At 47.0% G+C, this 21,000-nt stretch overlaps 1 protein-coding gene across 1 annotated transcript in view; it reads left to right on the plus strand.

The window, feature by feature from the left end:
- jakmip3 (Janus kinase and microtubule interacting protein 3) overlaps positions 1–21,000 on the plus strand; it is a gene marked incomplete in the record, with an annotated part of 60,184 nt that overhangs the window by 21,723 nt on the left and 17,461 nt on the right. The window contains 1 exon segment of the mRNA XM_032511754.1: positions 1–199. Coding sequence (XP_032367645.1) covers positions 1–199 — 199 coding nt within the window.

Consider the following 21,000-nt stretch of genomic DNA (forward strand, 5'->3'; position numbering starts at 1 on the left):
GGATGAGATAAAGCTGAAGGACCGAGCGGTCAGTGTGTTGGACAAGGCCCTGGGGCTGCAGGCGGGACACGCCCACCGTCTCCAGCTGCAGACTCAGGCTGCTGAGCAGCAAATCGCAGCCCTGAGAGACGCACAGAGGGCGGGACTAAGCCTAACTGGCCAATCCCCTAACTCCGCCTCTAATATCGCTCCTCACACTGTAAGCCCCGCCTCTTCCTGCTCGAACTGCATGGGATGAACCAAATGCCCATAACACCATATCAACCATAACACCCATAACAATAACACCCATAACAATAACACCCATAACAATAACAACATTCAATATGCCAAAAAGTCAGTTAATGCCACTCAGGGTTACCATAGTAACATTTTGCAGTGAATAGGAGATGAACTGCGCCTCGCCTGTAAAGTGGACGAGAGCAGGCGGCAGCAGCGGGGGGGGACGGGTGGGGGGGGGGGGTGGGACAAAAGCTGCGGTCAAACCCTCTGAGCCCACGAGTTTAAAGTACCTCTGATTCATAGTTATAACTTTGAACCGTGCAAGCGATTTACTCACTTTTGGTTTCGTTTGAATCCTGACGTTATCGGCTTTTAAACGGCGGTCTTTTCCGGGTCTTTCTAGCCTCTACAGGGGGTTTTCTATCCAGCCTGGAACTTCAGCCTCTTGGGCTTTAAATCCATACTGTTATATCCAAGATTGATCCACTTTATGTCCATAATTCATCGCTTTTGCTCATTTCTGCCGCTGCTCGTTCCTCCATCTCTGCCCTGTCTGTCCCGTCTATTGTTTCAGGAAGTACTGCCCATATATGGAGATAAAGGCACCCCTCTTGTATGGAAGGCCAAGGGGACAAGAATGCCTATAGACTCTATGGAAGGCCAAATAATGCAATATTTAGACACTATTTGCTTGTATAACATTGCTGTGGGTGTAATATCAATAATATGACATTATTATGTTATTATTGGCATATAGAATGTCATGAGAGCAAAACGTCTTGACTTTTTTGGAATAATGCATGTATTTTGTCAACTGTATAAGTTATAGTGATTATTTCTCACAGTGACTCCCCAAGACATATGAGAAGTGTTTTAGAGGTTTTACTTATTGTCTGTGATATCAATACATATCTGGAAGATTTATGTATTTATTTATTTTATCTTTAAGGCCCTACAACCATTTTTTAACATGCAGTGACCTCACTGCAACCCAAATATTCTAATAACCCAGTTGGTCCTGAAAACAATGATGTTCATATCTTGACGTAGACACAGGTTGATGTTTTAACAAGTTATTATAAAAGATCAACACGGAAAAAATACCTGTAAAAATGGCCTCAGGGCCCAGAGCGTTAAGGGGGCAGTTTCCAGCCAAGTCCCAGCTCCTTCAGACTGCCAGGAAGTGATAAAACCCTGTGGTGCGATTCCGATTTAATAAACTATAACCGACCCCAGATCACTGGTCCCAGTCTCCAGCTGTTTAACGATACAGAGTAGATCTCAGAATGTTCTCCTTGTTTAATTAACACCAGACTGGAGAAGATCTGGGATCAGGTCTAGTCCCTGGACTCTAAACGTCTCTATCAGCCTCAACATGAGTTCTGGACACAATAAGTCTTTAAATCAGACAAAAAGAGTTAAAATCCCTCAGAAACAATAAAAAGTTTATATAAAACGTCATCATGTTGTAAACCAATCAGGTGTTAAATCAGCTGAGAAGCCGGCGTTTCCCAGCATGCTCTGGGTCGACTGGGTCCGCCTGGGTCCGCCTGGGTCTGCCTGGGTCTGCCTGGGTCCGCCTGGGTCTGCCTGGGTCCGCCTGGGTCCGCCTGGGTCCGCCTGGTCCGCCTGTCTGCCTGGGTCCGCCTGGGTCCGCCTGGGTCTGCCTGGGTCCGCCTGGGTCCGCCTGGCTCTTGCAGTTGGTGAAAAGCAACTGCGCCCCCTGGTCTCAGACCTGCGGCCCCCCTGGTCACAGACCTGCGCCCCCTGGTCTCAGACCTGCAGCCCCTGGTCTCAGACCTGCGCCCCCTGGTCTCAGACCTGCGCCCCCTGGTCTCACACCTGCGCTCCCTGGTATCAGACCTGCGCCCCCTGGTCTCAGACCTGCGCCCCCTGGTCTCAGACCTGCGGCCCCCTGGTCTCAGACCTGCGCCCCCTGGTCTCAGACCTGCGCCCCCTGGTCTCAGACCTGCGCCCCCCTGCTCTCGTGAGATTTCCGTTGCCCGTGTGCATGACGTCAGAGCAAGTCGGGATCAAGTCGGACACAAATCTACCCAGCATGCAACGGGGGCCGATGGCCGGTGATCGATTCTGTTCAGACCTGGTTCATCTCCAACGAGCCTGTTATCTTTATAGATCATAACATGTCATATCACCACGATTACCAATGCTTGCAGGTTTTTTTTTGTTTTTTGTTTTTTTTTGAACATGTGAAGCTCTGTGATTGGATGTTTGTTAGGAGATGCATCTTGGGAGTCGTAGTTGAGTCTGGGTCTTGTAACTTTGACCCGGTTAAATTAGAACTCAGTTGTTCTTTATCTGTGTGTGTGTGGTTGTGTGTCTGTGTTTGTGTGTGTGTGTGTGTGTGTGTGTGTTTTTGAGGGATGCATTGCTTTATTGTATGGAGTGATGGGAGGGACTGATGGCTGAGGATGGTGGTCTGGATGTATGGATGGATGGCCGGAGTGATGTGATGGAGGGATCCCGTATGGATTGAGGATGGATTAATGGGATGTAGGGATTGCGGAGGATGAGGGATGGAGGAGTGATGAGGTATTGGAGTGAGGGATTGAAGGGGCTGGTCTGGGCGCTACACATCTTGAGACGCTGGGACTACGTATTGGAGTGGCCTGGATGGAGATTGAGGGAGGGATGGAGGGATAGGCATTGTGGATGGATGGACTGAGGGAATGGAGTGATGGATAGGGATTGATGGAGGATTGAGGGATGGATGTAGGGCTGGATGGAGTGATGGAGGGATTGCGTATGGGTGATTAGGGATGGAGGGATGGGGGATTGATGGATGATACTGAGTGATGGCGGCGGAATGGGGCTGGATTGATTGAGTTCTGTTCCTTGCTTGTCGCTAATTGTATTGAGGTGTTGTCTTATGGTGTTTGATTGTGTAGGATGCGGGATTGCTTGATTATTTCTCTGGCGTTTCTTGCCTTGCTGGATGGAATGGTTCGACTGGAGGGAATATGGATGATGGAGGAGGGCTTGAGGGAGAGGTATTAGGATGCAGGGATGGATGCTGACATACTCGAGATTGGAGTATTGAGGGGGATGGAGGGCCGGGATGGAGGATGGAGTGATGGATCGTCTTGGCATGAGGGAGGCTTGGGACTTGATGGAGCGGATGTATGTTACTGTTGGATTTATGCTGTAGGGATGGAGTGAGGGATCGTATGGATCTATGAATGGAGTGATTTATGAGTGATGGTTGGATCTTCGATGCGGTGCCTAGGACGGTATTGGTGGTGTCGATGGATGGCTGGAGGGATGGATGGATTGGATGAGGGATGGGAGGGCTTTTGAGGGAGGGAGTTTCCTGGATTGTTGGCTGATTGTAGGTCTGGTATTTATGGCACTGGGCGGGATTTGAGTTAGGGACTGCGTGTCTTTCGGGGGCGGCTGGCTGGTTGGATGGCGGGCTGTGATGGCTTGAGGTAGGGCTTGCGGGCGGGCGTGATGAGGGCGGCTGGCTGCGGGTCAGCTGATGCGAGGCTTGTGTCTTGCAGGTGGTCGTCATGGTTGTCTGGCTGATTGGAGGGATGGCGGGATGGTGTGGATGAGTCTGGAGGTAGGGTTTCCTACAACCAGGAGAGAGTGTGGGGTCGGTTTACCCATAGTTACCATCTCCATGTTCTCCTGGGTGACGAAGCGGAGCTTGTTGTCAAGGCGACGCAGCGTGAGGGCCATCTCCTCGTTCTTCCTGCTCAGACGTTTGTTTTTGTCCAGAAGAGGAAGAAACTGACTCTCCGTCTCTCGGAGACGCTTCAGCTGCACAGGGGACACCAAATATACAAAATACACAAAATATACAAAATATACAAAATACAGAAAATACAGAAAATATACAAAATACAGAAAATATACAACATATACAAAATACAGAAAATACAGAAAATATACAAAATACAGAAAATATACAAAATATACAACATATACAAAATATACAAAATACAGAAAATATACAAAATATACAAAATACAGAAAATATACAAAATATACAAAATACAGAAATTACAAATACAACACACATAATAGCATATACTAAACACGAAATATACAAAATCATAGAAAATTACACGAAATACACAAAATATACCAATACCAAAAATACACAATATAGAAATAAAAATACCAAAAATACATAAAAATATACAAAATAGCAAATTATACAAAATACAAACAATACAAATACAAAAATATACAAAATACAACTACAGAAATATACAAACATAAAAATACAAAATACAGAAAATATACACAAAAATACACAAAATACAAAAATACAAAGACCAAAATATAAAATATACAAAATCCCAAAATACACAAAATATACAAAATAACAAGAAAGATTCAAAATATACAAAATACAGAAAATACCGAAAAATATACAAAATATACACAATACAAAATATCCAAAATAACAAATACACAAAATACACAAAATATACCAATACAAAATACAAAATAACATCCAAAAAGAAAATATCAAATACAAAATACATAATATACAACAATACAGAAATATACAAAATATACAAAATACAGAAATGATATATAGTGTGTGGAAAGTGTTGCCCCCGTTCCTCATTTCCTGTTCCTTTGCATGTTTTGTCACACTTAAGTGTTTCGGAACATCAAACCTATTTAAACAATATCCAAGACAACACAAGTACCACAAAATGCAATTTGTAAATGAAGTGTTTATTGTTAAAGGTGAAAAAAAATCCATACCACTGGCCCTTGTGAAAAGATGATTGCCCCCTAAACCTAATAACGTTTGGGCCCCCTTAGCAGCAACAACTGCAACCAAGCGTTTGATAACGTCAATGAGGCTTTCACAACGTCCTGGAGGAATTTTGGCCCACTCATCTTTGCAGAATTGTCCTAATCAGTTTCCATGTAGAGGGTTTTGGAGCATGAACGCCTTTTTAAGGTCATAACCACAACATCTCAAGGATTCAGTCAGGACTTGTGCTAGGCCCTCCAAAGTCTTCATTTTGTTTTTCTTCAGCCATTCGGTGTGGACTTGCTGGGGTGTTGGATCATGTCCTCTGCAGAACCCAAGTTCTTTTGTTCATCGCTTGAGTACACGAACGAGGGTCGGACATTCTCCTTCAGGATCTCTGGTAACAGCAGAATTCAAGTTCCTTTTATCACGGCAAGTCTTCCCGATCCTGAAGCAGCAAAACAGCCCCAGACCCATCACACTACCACCACCATAATTTACTGTTGGTATAATGTCTCTTTATGAAATGCAGTGTTCCTTCTAACCCAATATACTTGGACACACACCTTCCAAAGAGTTCCACTTTTCTCAATCGTTCCACAGAATGTTTTCCCAAAAGTCTTGGGGATCTCAAGATGTTTTTTGAGAAATTGAGACGACTTTGATGTTCTTTTTGCTCGCTCTCGAGGTTTTCTCCCTTGGAACTCTGTCCATGCAGGCCCTTTTTGCCCAGTCCTTTCCTGATGGTGGAGGCATGAACGCTGACCTTAACTGAGGTCAAGTGAGGCTGCAGTTCTTTTGACGTTGTTGTTGGGTCTTTTGTGACCTCTTGGATGAGTCGTCGCGCTGCGCTCGTTGGGTATTTGGGCGGGCCGGCCCACTCCTGGAAGGTTCACCACTGTTCCATTCTTTCTCCATTTGTGGATAATGGCTCTCACTGTGGTTGGCTTGGATTCCCAAAGCTTTGGAAATGTCTTTAATAACCCTTTCCAGACTGATAGATACTCAATTACTTTCTTTCTCAATTTGTCCTGAATTTCTTTGGTCTCGGCATGATGTGTAGCTTTGAAGGATCTTCTGGTGGACCTTACTGTGTCAAGCAGCTCCTATTTAACTGATGCCTTGATTGTGAACAGGGGTTCAATAATCAGCTGGGGGGGGCTAGAGCATTGAACTCAGTGTGGACAACCACAGTTATAGTATTTTTAAACAAGGGGGCAATCACTTTTTCCACACAGGCCATGATGGTTGGGATTTTTTTTCACCTTTAATAATAAACACCTTCATTTACAAATTGCATTTTGTGTTTACTTGTGTTGTCCTGACTATGGTTTTAAATTGGTTTGATGTTCCGAAACACTAAGTGTGACAAACATGCAAGGAACAGGAAATGAGGAAGGGGCAAACACTTTTCACACACTGTATATAAAATATATAAATAGCATAATATATGTATAATATATAAAAAGAGATATAGAGATATAAGAAATATAAGAAATTATAGAAAATATAGAAATATATAGAAATACATAAAATATAGACAATATAGTAAAATTAGAGAACTAGGAGAGGAAAATTGTAAAATTGCTAATGAAAATATAACAAATATAGAAGAGTATAGAAGAATCACAGCAGCAGATAACAGCAATCAAGAAATAAGAAGAAGAATAAGAAGAAGAATACAGCAGACGCCTCAGAAGAAGAAAGAAGAACAGCAAAAGATCAGAAAACGAAACAAGAGAAGCAGCAAAGAGAAGCAGCAAGCAATGCAGAAAGAAACGACATCCAGCGCTAGAAGAGAAGAATAAGAAGAATATCACACGCAGAAAAAGTCGTAAAGCGGACATACTTCGGTATTGGGAGGAGCCTACAAACATCACAGCTAGGGCATTTGACGAGAACTAACCAGTATCACATGACAGACTCGCTAGAAGTAAGAGCGATTGCGAACAGCGTGCGAAAAGAAGAAGAAGAAAAGAGAAGCGGCGTCCCTCTCGTTCGTTCCTCCAGCAGGGCGTTGCGGTCCTCCATTCCTGACCACGGAGCTCAGCTCAGAGATCTTCAACTGGAACCTCGGGGTCCCGCTCTACCTGAGACTACACACACAACACACACACCCACACACACACACACACACACACAACACACACACACACACACACCACACACACATACACACATCACACACACACACACACACACACACACACACACACACACACACACACACACACACACACACACACACACAACCACACACACACACACACACACACCCACACACCACACCCACACACACACAACAACAGACCACATACACACCACACACACACACACCACACCCACACAGCCCACACAACACACACACACACCACACACACACACACCACACACACACACACACACCATCACACACACACACACACACACACACAACACACACACACACACACACACACCACAATACACCCAGTCACACACACACCACCACACACTACACACACATCCACACACACACACAGTCACACACACACACACACACACACACACACACACACACACACACACCACACACACACACACACACAACACACCACACACACACACACAGTCACCCACACAACACCACACACACACACAGTCACACACACACACACACACACACACACACAGTCACACACCACACACACAACCACACACACAAACACAGCCACAACCACACACACACAGATAAAGAACAACTGATTTCTAATTTAACCGGTTCAAGTTACAAGACCCAACTCAACTACGACTCCCAAGATGCATCTCCTAACAACATCCAATCACAGAGCTTCACATGTTCAAAAAAAAAACAAAAACAAAAAAAAACCTGCAAGCATTGGTAATCGTGTGTGATATGACATGTTATGATCTATAAAGATAACAGGCTCGTTGGAGATGAACCAGGTCTGAACAGAATCGATCACCGGCCTCGGCCCCCGTTGCATGCGTGGTAGATTTGTGTCCGACTTGATCCCGACTTGCTCTGACGTCATGCACACGCAACGGAAATCTCACGAGCAGGGGGGCGCAGTCGGACCAGGGCGGCAGGTCTGGACCAGCACAGTCAGACGGGCCGCGTCTGAGACCAGGGGCCAGGTCTGAGACCGAGGGGCCGGTCTGATACCAGGGACGCGGTGTGAGACCAGGGGCGCAGGTCTGAGACACAGGGGCGGGCTGAACCAGGGCTGCAGGTCTGAGACCAGGGGGCGCAGGTCTTGTACCAGGGGGGCCGCAGGTTCTGAGACCATGGGCGGCAGTTGCTTTTCACCAACTGCAAGAGCCAGGCGGACCCAGGCGACGCCAGGCAGCCCAGGCGGACCAGGCGGACCCAGGCATAGACCCAGGCGGACCCAGGCGGACCCAGCGACCAGCGACCCAGCAGACCCAGGCGGACCCAGGCAGACCCAGGCAGACCCAGGCGGACCCAGTCGACCCAGAGCATGCTGGGAAACGCCGGCTTCTCAGCTGATTTAACACCTGATTGGTTTACAACATGATGACGTTTTATATAAACTTTTTATTGTTTCTGAGGGATTTTAACTCTTTTTGTCTGATTTAAAGACTTATTGTGTCCAGAACTCATGTTGAGGCTGATAGAGACGTTTAGAGTCAGAGACTAGACCTGATCCCAGATCTTCTCCAGTCTGGTGTTAATTAAACAAGGAGAACATTCTGAGATCTACTCTGTCATCGTTAAACAGCTGGAGACTGGGGACCAGCTGATCTGGGGTCTGGTTATAGTTTATTAAATCGGAATCGCACCACAGTGTTTTATCACTTCCTGTCCAGTCTGAAGGAGCTGGACTTGGCTGGAAACTGTCCCCCTTAACGCTCTGGGCCCTGAGGCCATTTTTACAGTTTATTTTCCGTCTGATTTCTTTTATAATAACTTGTAAAACATCAACCCTGTTGTCTACAGTCAAGATATGAACATCATTGTTTTCAGGACAAACTGGGTTATTAGAATATTTGGGTTGCAGTGAGGTCACTTGCATGTTAAAAATGGTTGTAGGGCCTTAAAGATAAATAAATAAATACATAAATCTTCCAGATATGTATTGATATCACAGACAAATAAGTAAAACCTCTAAAACACTTCTCATATGTCTTGGGAGTCACACTGTGAAGAAATAATCACTATAACTTATACAGTTGACAAAATACATGCATTATTTCCAAAAAAGTCAAGACGTTTTGCTCTCATGACATTTACTTATGCCAATAATAACATAATAATGTCATATTTATTGATATTACACCCACAGCAATGTTATACAAGCAAATATGTGTCTAAATATTGCATTATTTGGCCTTCCATAGAGTCTATAGGCATTTTGTCCCCTCTGGCCTTCCATACAAGAGGGGTGCCTTTATCTCCCATATATGGGCATGTACTTCCTGAAACAATAGACGGGACAGACAGGGCAGAGATGGAGGAACGAGCCAGCGGCAGAAATGAGCCAAAACGCGATGAATTATGGACATAAAGTGGATCAATCTTGGATATAACAGTATGGATTTAAAGCCCAAAGAGGCTGAAGTTCCAGGCTGGATAGAAAACCCCCTGTAGAGGCTAGAAAGACCCGGAAAAGACCGCCGTAAAGCCGATAACGTCAGGATTCAAACGAAACCAAAAGTGAGTAAATCGCTTGCACGGTTCAAAAGTTATTAAACTATGAATCAGAGGTACTTTTAAACTCGTGGGCTCAGAGGTTGACCGCAGCTTTTTGTCCCCCCCCCCCCCCCCCCCCCCCGCTGCTGCCGCCTGCTCTCGTCCACTTTACAGGCGAGGCGCAGTTCATCTCCTATTCACTGCAAAATGTTACTATGGTAACCCTGAGTGGCATTAACTGACTTTTTGGCATATTGAATGTTGTTATTGTTATGGGTGTTATTGTTATGGGTGTTTGTTATGGTTGTATGGTTGATATGTGTTATGGGCATTTGGTTCATCCCATGCAGTTCGAGCAGGAAGAGGCGGGGCTTACAGTGTGAGAGCGATATTAGAGGCGGAGTTAGGGGATGGCCAGTTAGGCTTAGTCGCCCTCTGTGGTCTTCAGGGCTGCGATTTGCGCTCACACCTGATGTCTGTCAGCTGGAGACGTGTGCGTTCCCGCCTGCCCCAGGGCCTTGTCCAACACACTGACCGCTCGGTCCTTCAGCTTACTTCATCTACCACACAGCAGCACGACAAACGGTTAGAGACAGACGGTGTTGAGACAGACAAGTTGAGAGACAGACGTTAGGACAGACGGGTTAGGACAGACAGGTTAGAGACAGACAGGTAGAGCAGCCCCAGGGCCTTGTCCCACACACTGACCGCTCGGTCCTTCAGCTTTTATCTCATCCTCACACACAGGCAGACAGCAGGGTTAGAGACAGACAGGTTAGAGAGACAGACCGTGAGTAAGAAGACCGGTTAGAGACAGCCCCAGGGCCTTGTCCAACACACTGACCGCTCGGTCCTTCAGCTTTATCTCATCCATCTACACCACACAGCAGACAACGGTTAGAGACAGACGGGTTAGACAGACAGTTAGATAGAAGACGGTTGAACGATGGTTAGAGACAGACAGGTTAGAGACAGAAGGTTAAGAACAGCCCCAGGGCTTGTCCAACACACTGACCGCTCGGTCCTTCAGCTTTATCTAATCCTCTACACACACAGGCAGACAGACGGGTTAGAGCAGACAGGTAGAGACAGACGGTTAGAGACAGACAGGTTAGAGACGCCCCAGGGCCTTGTCCAACACACTGATCCGCTCGTCCTTCAGCTTATCTCATCCATCTCCACACACACAGGCAGACAGACGGTTAGAGACAGACAGGTTAGAGACAGACGGGTTGAGACAGACAGGTTAGAGACAGCCCCAGGGCCTTGTCCAACACACTGACCGCTCGAGTCCTTCAGCTTATATCTCATCTCTACCACACACGGCAGAACAAACGGGTTAGACCACGGGTAGAGACAGACCAGGTTAAGACAGACGGGGTCAGAGAGCAGACTTAGAGACAGCAGTTAGAGACAGACAGGTTTAGAGACAGACAGTTAGAGACAGACAGGTTAGAGACAGACAGTTAGAGACAGACGGGTAGAGACAGACAGGTTAGAGACCGACAGGTTAGAGACAGACAGGTTAGAGACAGACAGGTTAGACACAGACAGGTTAGACCGTTACAGACTCCAGGCGAAAGGAGCATAATGGATGTTGATGGCAGAACTCACTGCAGTATCTGCGTGGTGGGAATTGATTTGGGTTTTGATCTCCAAATGTCCATCCATACTATATAGTATGTACATATATGTGTGTGTTTCTATACTGATGTATTTATTGTATTCTATGTACTATTATGGGGGGGGGGGGGGGGGGCTATTAACGATGTACTGTATAATATTTAAGTAATCTGAGCGATAATGTAATTGTGTGTATTCTATGTATTGATAGTTATGGTGGTAGTCCTGTTTGAAGGCGTAACTATGTATCTGGATATGTATACTAGTCGTATCTGTATGTATTGAAGCTATGTATCTGATATGTAACTATGTATGCTATATGTAACTAGTATTATTTAGTAACATAACTGTATGTGATAGAACTATGTATGAGTTGCTAACTTGATCGTGTATACTATGTATGTGATATGTAACTATGTATGTGATAGTGTAACTATTATTGTGATATATGTGACTAGTACGTGAATGTTTTTAAATGTATGTGCCATGTACTGATCGATTGCAACTCAGATTACTGTAGTAAATGTTAATCACTATCTGGTATGTACATGTGGACTATGTAACTATGTATTGATATGTAACTATGTATGTTATACTGTAACTATGCGTATTTATATGCAACTATGTAGTGATATGTACCTATGCTTTGTATGTACTATGATTGATAGTAATAGCTATGTATATGGCTATGCATCTGATGTATGTATATGTATCTGATGTAACCTGTATGTCTTATGTATGTGTCTGTAGTAGTCTCGGGGGGAGAAGTACTAATGTATGATGTCTAAGCTACCCGTGCCTCCACGAAGAAAGCGAAACAGAGTGGGGTTCTTTTAGGTCTGAGTGGTGTGTACCAGTCCTGTGCTCTGACTCTAACAGAGACTTAACAGACTCCTTTCATTGGTTCAACCAGCGGTGGATATATAGATCTGATATATATATAGTCTATAGTAATAAAAACGATAATATATACTTATCTGATATGTGTATTGTGAGACGTTATATCGCGTGTATGTCTGGTTGGCCAGCCATACATACGACTTAGTACCCAGAAGTACATGACTCTAACTTACAGCCGCTCTATCGAGGCCCCAGGGCGACAAAACAGACTATATAATGCTCAGGCTAAGACCCAGGCTCTACATGGACTCTAACGTGGTCCTATCAGGACTCTAACAGGCTACGATCAAACTCTGAACAGACTCTATCAACTCAACAAGGCTCATCAGAACTAATAGCCTTTAGACTCATACAAAGACTCTTCTTTTGGCTTTATAACAGCTCATCAACATACTTAAAATGCTCTTGTCTAGACTCTATCGGAGGACTCTAACAGACTATCGACTCCAAAAGGCCTAACAGACTATTACATGCCGCCTATCCAACAGCGTACTAACAGGCTACGGAGCTGCTTAGATGCTCATAGACTCTAGGCAGACTCTATCATAAGCTAACATAACTCAGCAACGCCAAAAGGCTCTAACAGACGATAAGCATGCTCTAACAGCTTAGCTCTATACAGCACAGGCTGCTAACAGACTATTCAAAAAGCCCTCTTTGAAGACACTCTATCAGCTCTAATCAGGCATCGCTCAAAGGCTCTACAGACTCAAATGCCCTCTAAACCGAGCATGGCGATCATCTAACTCCTCGACTAGGCCTCAACAGACAGTCGTAACAAATCAACCGCCTACGGGCTGATCAGACTCTACAGGCTCTATCAGATCAACAGCGCAGAGATATATAAGATCTTTGGGTCTCGTAACACCCAAAAACCAACAGACTCTAATTAAGAACCTGGTCTCTGACAGACCAAAATTACCTATCCAAGATAGTGGTCTCTAAACACCCAAGGGAACCAACTTTACTCTATTGAAGATCTGTCTCCTACACCAATCCATGATAATAATATAATAATACTAATCATATAATACACATTTAAGTTTCACGAGCCTTTCTACACCAAGGACGCTTACAGCAATAAAGACCAGACAAGGGAACTGAAAGTGGAAAAAAATACAGGACCTCACGTACCGATCTATTGTAATCGGGTCCGTTCACTGTAAACTAGGATAAGGGATTAACCGGATATTCAGTTTATCCTGATGAACTATGGCTTCGCGTCTGTTGCACAAACCAGATTGACTTAAGCCCAGCCAAGTAACACATGGAGATTTATTCTTGCGCGTCAAAGCTCTTGTCCAGAGCAGGCCAACAGCCGGGCCCACAGCCAGCCAAAGAGGCGACCAGCAGCCGGCCCAACAGCCGGGCAAACAGCCGGCCAACAGGCCGGGCAACCTCCGTGCTAAGATTAATCCTGGAGTCTCTTTTTCAATCAGCTGCCGTCTGATTCCTAAAATAAACCGTGTTTACCTTATTGCGTGTGTCGTTCATGTGTTCAGCCTTTATTTTTATTAACATACATCCTCCTGATCTCTATTGATTGTCGTAGGTTTGATTTAAACCCTACTACATCTGCTTTTATAGTTCGGATGGTGGATGACCTGGGGACCTGAGGGAGTGGCTTTTCCGGTGGCAGCCGGTACTCTGTGCCTGGTGATGCGGACAGCCGGTGGACTTTTCCCGCAGGTGGGTCGGTGAGACGGATCTCGAATGTATGGCAGTGGCCTGTGTGGGGGGCGCGCGAGGGCCGCCCGCCCGGCGTAGGCTGGGCTGACAGACGTGTGGTGTGTGCCGAGGTGCCGGAGGCCCGGAGCCTGCCCCGTGCGCTCCGGTGGAACCGGTGGAGGCCGGTAAGGCAACGGTGGCCGATGATGCCTTAAATGTGTGCGGCTGCGTGAGCCGTGGGGTGGCCGTGCGGATGGCTTAGACAAGTATTTGCACGACTGCGGTGGCACGATTGGTGTTCTGACCCGTGGTGTGAAAGTCCTGTGGCCGCCCTAGCCCCTCGCTTAGTCAGCTGATGGTCCGCGCCCGGTAGGCTTTGTGCTGGCCCATCGGGCTGCTGCCGGGGTGGCCTGCTGCCCGTGGCCGGTTGGCCCACGACTGTCCAGGTATGGCAGCTGCCCTCGGCCCTCGTGGCCATGTGAGCCGGGGACCGGTGCCAAAACCGTGCGCCGGTGGCCCGCTGCTCGCGTGGCTGCTGCGCCATCAGCCAGCAGACCCTATTGCGTTCCCGTCAGTGTCACATGCTCTCTTGGACGTTTTCAAGCAGCAGTAAGAGCGTCCTGCAGCTCTGCGGTCCTCAGCTTCACGGTGTTCTGACGACTCCGGTAGATTAAGTGTGACGCATATCACATGCTAGAGATATTCAGCATGATATTAATGTAGTTATATTCCCCGATGAATTACCTGTACTGTACGCCTACAGCAGACCAAGACATTCATGATTTATGTTACTTGTTGCTTGTCCTTCTCTAACTAACGAGCGTAGTTGTGCCTTACTCCTTAATAAGTAGCGCTAATGGTGTATTTACTTATAGCACAGCTTTCATAACCTTCTCATTAGATCTCCAACTGCGACAATAACTTTACATATACCAACAAGCACGTATGTAGTGGAGTAGCATAATCTCACTGGAACACCACAAGGCCTTCTTCCTTCTTATTTTTTGGTGTGCGGTCACTTGTGCAAGAATAATAAAATCATGAATATGGTTTTACATATCGTGCTCACACGGTGCTATTGAATCACGTTCTTTATCTAGTTGTTGTCCCTTTCTGATTGTTCTGTAGGAACATATTGTACAACAGAATTGTAGAATAGCTTATAGAGATGTGTGCTATGGATGTAAAACATGTCTTCTCACAGTTGTGAATAAGGGTTGCAGTTAAGCCTAGAGTCCGTAGGCGTCCATTTTCCGAGGAACAGGTAAGTTCCCTTGCTCTTTTTAAGGCAAAGCTAAAATATCAACATTTTATTTATAGAGTGCTTTGTTGGTAGTGTCGCGGTCAATACACTTTACCAGTAACACCACACATTTATCACATAAAACTGAAACATGAAACTAAGCACTATTTAAAGCAATTAAAACGTCATCAGTCAGTACATAAAACTTGCTAAACAAGTGGACTGACTAGAGGCTAAGATGACACGTATTTTTAATCCATACCATTCAATCGGGTCCGGCTATGTCGGGCGATCTTTTTCTCCTCCGTTGAGCATGTTTCCCTTTTTGCATTAGTCTTCCCCTCCTCGTTACTTTCCATATTATTTCTTCGTCCTCCTCCGTTACTGTCCAGTAGAAGAGGCTGCTCATTTGGGTGAAACTCTGGCGTCAGGCGTCTTCTCACATCTCTGCATCAGGAAATCTGGGATCGTCACCGTGGTCTATCCAGACAGCCGAGAACGTGCCTTTCCTGGCTATCTCCACCTGGCTGGACTAGCTCCACCTGTTCATCCTAAGGTTATCTCCCAACCTGGCTGACATAGCTCCACCTAGTTCATCCGGGTTATCTCCACCTGGCTGGACCTACTCCACCTGTTCTCCGTGGCTATCTCCACCTGGCTGACATAGCGCCACCTGTTCTCTTTGGTTTTATCTCCACCTGGCTGGACAGACAGCTACCACTGTTCATCCTGGTTATCTCCACCTGGCTGGACAGAGCTCCCCCTGTTCCTCCTGGTATATCCTCCACCTGTTCATCCTGGCATCTACACCGGCTGGACATAGCTGCCCCCTGTTTCATCCTGGTTATCTCCACCTGGCTGGACATAGCTCCACCTTGTTCATGCCTGTTATCTCCACCTGGCTGGACCTAGCTCCACCTGTCATCTTGGTTCTCTCCACCTGGCTGGACAGCTCCACCTGTTTCATCCTGGGATCTCCACCTCGCATGGACAAGCCCACCTGTGATTCATGCCTCTGCGCTATCTTCCACTGTCTGGACTAGCTCCACCTGTTCATCTTGGTTTTCTCCACCTGCTGTACAGAATCATCCACCTTTCTACCTGGGTTATCTCCACCTGGCTGGACAGAGCGTGCCACCTGTCAGCCGTTATCTCCACCGTTCATCCTGGCTATCTACCACCTGGCTGGACATAGCTCACACCTGTTCATCGCTTCCTGGTTATCTACACCTGGCTGTCATAGCTCCACTATTCATACCTGGTTATCTCCCCCCTGAGACCGGACATACTCCACTGTTCCTAGAAACCATGCAGCTTATCTCCCCTGGGCTGGACATAATACTCCACCGTTTCCTTGTTATCGTCCACCATGGCTGGACATGGCTACCACCTGTTTCATTCCTGGTTATCTCCACCTAGGCTGGACAAGCTCCACCTGTTTCATCCTGCTCGGCAAACTGCAACCGATTAGCCGCTGATAAGCATTCACACTAGTGCGCTTGCGTTGTTTCATTTAATCCGGGATAGTATCTTTATGTCTACTGTTTGTGCAACGAGGCCCTGTTCTCTAACACCCAACACCATATTACTCTGTGGAGATCGTGGCTTTTAAGCCGTGTTCGACCACAAGATGAGCAATAGAACAAAACTTGAAGTCAAAAGTGTGTGTGTCCTGTATGTGTGTAATTGTGGTGGGGTGGGTGGTTGTTTGAGTGTGTGTGTGTGTGTGTGTGTGGAGAGAGTTGGTGTGTCTGTGTGTCTGTGGGTGTGTGTGTGTGTAGTGTGTGTGTCTGGCACGTTGTTGGTGTGCGGTGTACCTGGTTATGTATGTGTGTGATGATTGTGTGAGTGTGTGTGAGTGTGTGTAGTTGAGATGTGTACCTGGCAGGTGTGTCTATGGGCTGCGTGTATGAGTGGGCGTGGTGTGTGGGTGTGTTTGTTTACGTGTGTGGGGGGTGTGTGAAAAGAGATCAGAAGGGGTGGGTGTGTCTGATTGTGTGGTCTGTTTGTCTGTGTGTGGTGTGTGAGTGGTTGTGTGTGCCGTGTGGGTGGGGGAGGTGTGTGGGTGAGTGTGTGTTATGTGAGTGTGTTGGCATGTGGTGTCTTTGTGCATGATGTGCGGGTTTGTGTGGGTGTTGTGGTGTGTTTTGTGTGGTGGCGTTTGTGTGTGTGTGATGTGTGGTGAGTGGGTGGTGGGTGTGTGAGTGTTGTGGATGTGTGTGTGTTGGTGTGTTCGTGTGTTCGTGTGCTGTGAGTGGGTGCTGGGCTGTGTGTGTGTGTTGTGTGTGCTTGTGTGTGTGTTGAGTTTTGTGTGCATGTGTGGCTTTGTGCTTATGAGTGTGCGTGTTTGTGTGTGTGTGTGTGTTTGTAGTGTGTGGCGTGTGTGTGTGTGGTCCTGTGAGTGTTGTGTTGTGGGGGTGTTGTGTGTGTGTGTGTGTGTGTGTGAGTGTGTGGGTGTGTCTGTGCATGTGCGTGTGCCTGTGTGTGTGGTGTTTGTGGTGATTGTCGTGTGTTAGTTGTCGAGTGTGTGTGGTCAGTGTGTCGTGAGTGTGCTTGTGCCCTGGTGGTGTGTGTGTGTGTGAGTGTGTGTGTTTGGTGTGTGGTGTGAGTGCTGTGTTTCTGGATGTGTTGTGTGTGTGTGGCCGGGTGTGTGTGTGTGGTGTGTGCGCTGTAGTGGTGGGGGGAGTGTGTGAGTGTGTGTGAGTGTGTGTGTGTGTGTCGATGAGTGTGCTTGTGTTACGCTGTAGTGGTGTGTGGTGTGTGTGTGTGTGGAGTGGGTGGTGTGTGTTGGTCTGTGGGTGTGTGTGTGGAGTGTGTGATGTGACAGGTTATGTGATGGATGTGAAGGGGTAAGGGGGCGGTGTGTGTGTGAACGTGTTTGGGTTGTGTCGTGAGTGTGCGGATGTGCCCTGTAGTGAGTGGTGTGAGTGTATGTGAGTGTGTGTGTGTTTGTGTGTCTGTGTGTGTGTGTGTGTGTGAGTGTGTTGTGACCGTGTGTGTGTGGGTGTTGTCTGCTGGAAGTGTGCTCTGTGCCTGTGTGGTGTCGTGTGTGTGTTGTGTGCTGTGTGTGTGCTGGTGGTGTTGTGATTGGTGGTGTGTGTGTCCTGTGTGTGCTTGTTGAGTGAAATGAGTGAATTCTGTGTATCCTGGTCATACCAGACGGCGGATCTCCCTCTCCCAGTCCCTCTGGGTGCGGGTCAGCCCTCCTGGTGCTGGTGATTGAGCCATCTTAGCTCGGCTGCTCGTTCCTCGGGCAGGCCTGCTGAGCCGAGGCCAAGCCTCCCTCAGCTGATCTCCCTCGCCCTGCGCAGGTCATTTGACTCCTGCCAGGCGGCAACTCTCCTGTCCAGCATCCTCCTCGCCGGGTGTCGGGCTTCGCCTCCCGCCAAAAAACGCAAAAAAAAAAAAAAGGGCGCTGCGGCACCTAAGGGCACTGGTCCGGTCATTACCCTGGCATAGGCAGGTATTAAACCTGAACATGTGTTAGGTATTCACACCTGGACATGGTGAGGTAATTAACACCTGGATATGGGTTTTTTTTTTTTTCCCGTTACTAACACCTGGACATGGTTAGGTAGTAACACCTGGACATGTTAGGTATTACACCTGGACATGGTTAGGGTATTAACACTGGGATATGGTCCGTTACTAACACCTGGACAGTGTTTAGGTATTACCACTTGCCTTGTCCGGTATTAAAACCACACGCGTGTACAGGTTAGTTATTAACACCTGGACAAGCGGTATTAACACCTTGACATGGTTATGTATGAACACCTTGAAATGGTCGAGTATATAACACCTGGACATGGTCAGTACTAACACCTGACAATGGTGACAGGTACTCACACCTGGACATGGTCAGGATACGAACACCTGTACATGGTCAGGTATTAACAATGGACATGGTTTAGGTATTACCACCTGGACATAGTCGGTATTAACACTTGGACTAGTCCGGTATTCCCACCAATGGACTGGCTTAGGTATTAAACCTGGACATAGTCATGTAATTAACGCCTGGACATGGTTAGGTTCTTAACACCTGTACAGGGATCAGGTTTAACACCCCTGACATTGTCATGTATACACGCTGGCATGGTGAGGTCTTAACACCTGACATGGTCAGGTATGTTAACACCTGTACATTGTCAGGTTACACCTGGCCAGTTAGGTAGTTAACTACTGACATGGATTAGTTCTTAACACCTTTACCCACTGGTCAGGTATTAACACCTTGCGACATGAGTCCCAGGTATTAACCGGGCGACCTGACATGTTTAGGTACTCACACCTGGACATGGTTATGTACTAACATCCTTTACAATGGTCCGGTATTAACACCTTGACCTGGTAGTTACTCACACCTGACATGGTTAGGTACTACCCGTACATGGTCAGGTATTAACCCTGGACATGGTGTGGTAATAACTTCAGAAGACAACAGATAGGTAGACAGTAGGTACTACACCAGAAAGACAGTAGACAGATAAACTACAGACAGACAGTAGACACATAACCCAACAGACAGGTAGACAGCATTAAGACAGTATATACCAACGAGCCGGAAGACGCTACACAGACAGACGATAGCCAGATAAATAGACAGACAGTACCTTGTCTGTGAATCCGTCCCGTCATCGTTGCACCAGTCCTTCTCAGAACTCTGAATCTCTCCATCTTGATCTTTATGACCTCTCATCAGGACTCCATCTCGTTTTGCCGGTCTAACGCTCCCTGGTTACGATCCAGCTCCTTTTGCCTTCTCCTCCTGCAGTTTTGTTCTCATCTACCGCGACGAGCGACTGTTGCTCGGACGATAAAAAGGGCGGCCTCCGCCTTACCTCCTACCTCTTCCTCTCTCTCCAGACGGCTGACCTGCAGCAACACAGTCACACAGCTGGAGATACTGGACTCTGTGGCTAGAGAGTCGAGTCTGATCTCGTGAAGGCGTCTGGTCTGTGTGTCTGGAGCGTCTGGTTCGGATGGTCCTAGAGTGTCTGAGCTCATGGTCTGTGGGGGGGGGGGGTTTTTTTTTTTCTGGTCTGGTCTCATGATCTCATGGTCTGTATGGTCTGATGTTCTAGAGTGTCTGTGCCTGGCTGTCTGGATCTTAGGGTCTCGTATTTTTTCGGGTCTCATGGGCCGTCTGATCTGTCTCAGGTCTGTCTTGTCTCGACCGGTCCTGGTGTGGTTCTGGATTCTGATGGTGCTAGATGTTCGGTCTGTGGTCTGTTGGTCTTTTGGCGGTGTGAACAGCTAATTGACTCTGGGGTCTAACAGTGACCTCACCGAGCTCACAGAGTCCAGTTCACGTCCGACACAAATGAATCTGACCCCAAATCAGGCAGAACACAACAAACACCAGAGACCTTCTCTAACCCCCAGAGTCACCCATCTGCGTACGCCATAATCCCTCAGCACGTTCTACAGAACGTACAGTGTGAACGCTAATACGAGACGCCAGGAGGATTCGGGGGTCATAGTCCTTAACCTTGTTCTCTCATGTTTAGTTCTATCATGGATCGAGGCAGGTCCACGTTTGGGCGTCTTTACTCAGTCTTCATTGGCTGCTTGAATCGTTGCCATGGGCGTCATGTCGGGTCCCACTTGCCTCTCCCCGCTGCTCCTTCCCTATCTGACAAGTCCCCCCCCACTTCATGCATATCCTGCTCCCTCCCAAAAGCTACCCTGGCACCGCAGGTTTGGCAGACTACATCTGGCTTAACCTGTCCATACGCTGTCACTCGGTAAAAGAAAACTCTGGAACGTCCACCTCAGGACGGTTACAGAAGTCCTCATCGTAAGCCCCTCGGTAGCATCTCGGAGGCTACTGTTTTAAAGTTATTGGCCCATGTTATGACTCACATCTGCCCCTCTCCTCCCCACTGGACAATGACATCATACAATGTAGCTTACTCTCACCCTTTCCTGTGTCCACGCTCATCA

Source organism: Etheostoma spectabile, unplaced genomic scaffold (assembly GCF_008692095.1).
Source record: "Etheostoma spectabile isolate EspeVRDwgs_2016 unplaced genomic scaffold, UIUC_Espe_1.0 scaffold458, whole genome shotgun sequence".
Lineage (NCBI taxonomy): Eukaryota > Metazoa > Chordata > Actinopteri > Perciformes > Percidae > Etheostoma > Etheostoma spectabile.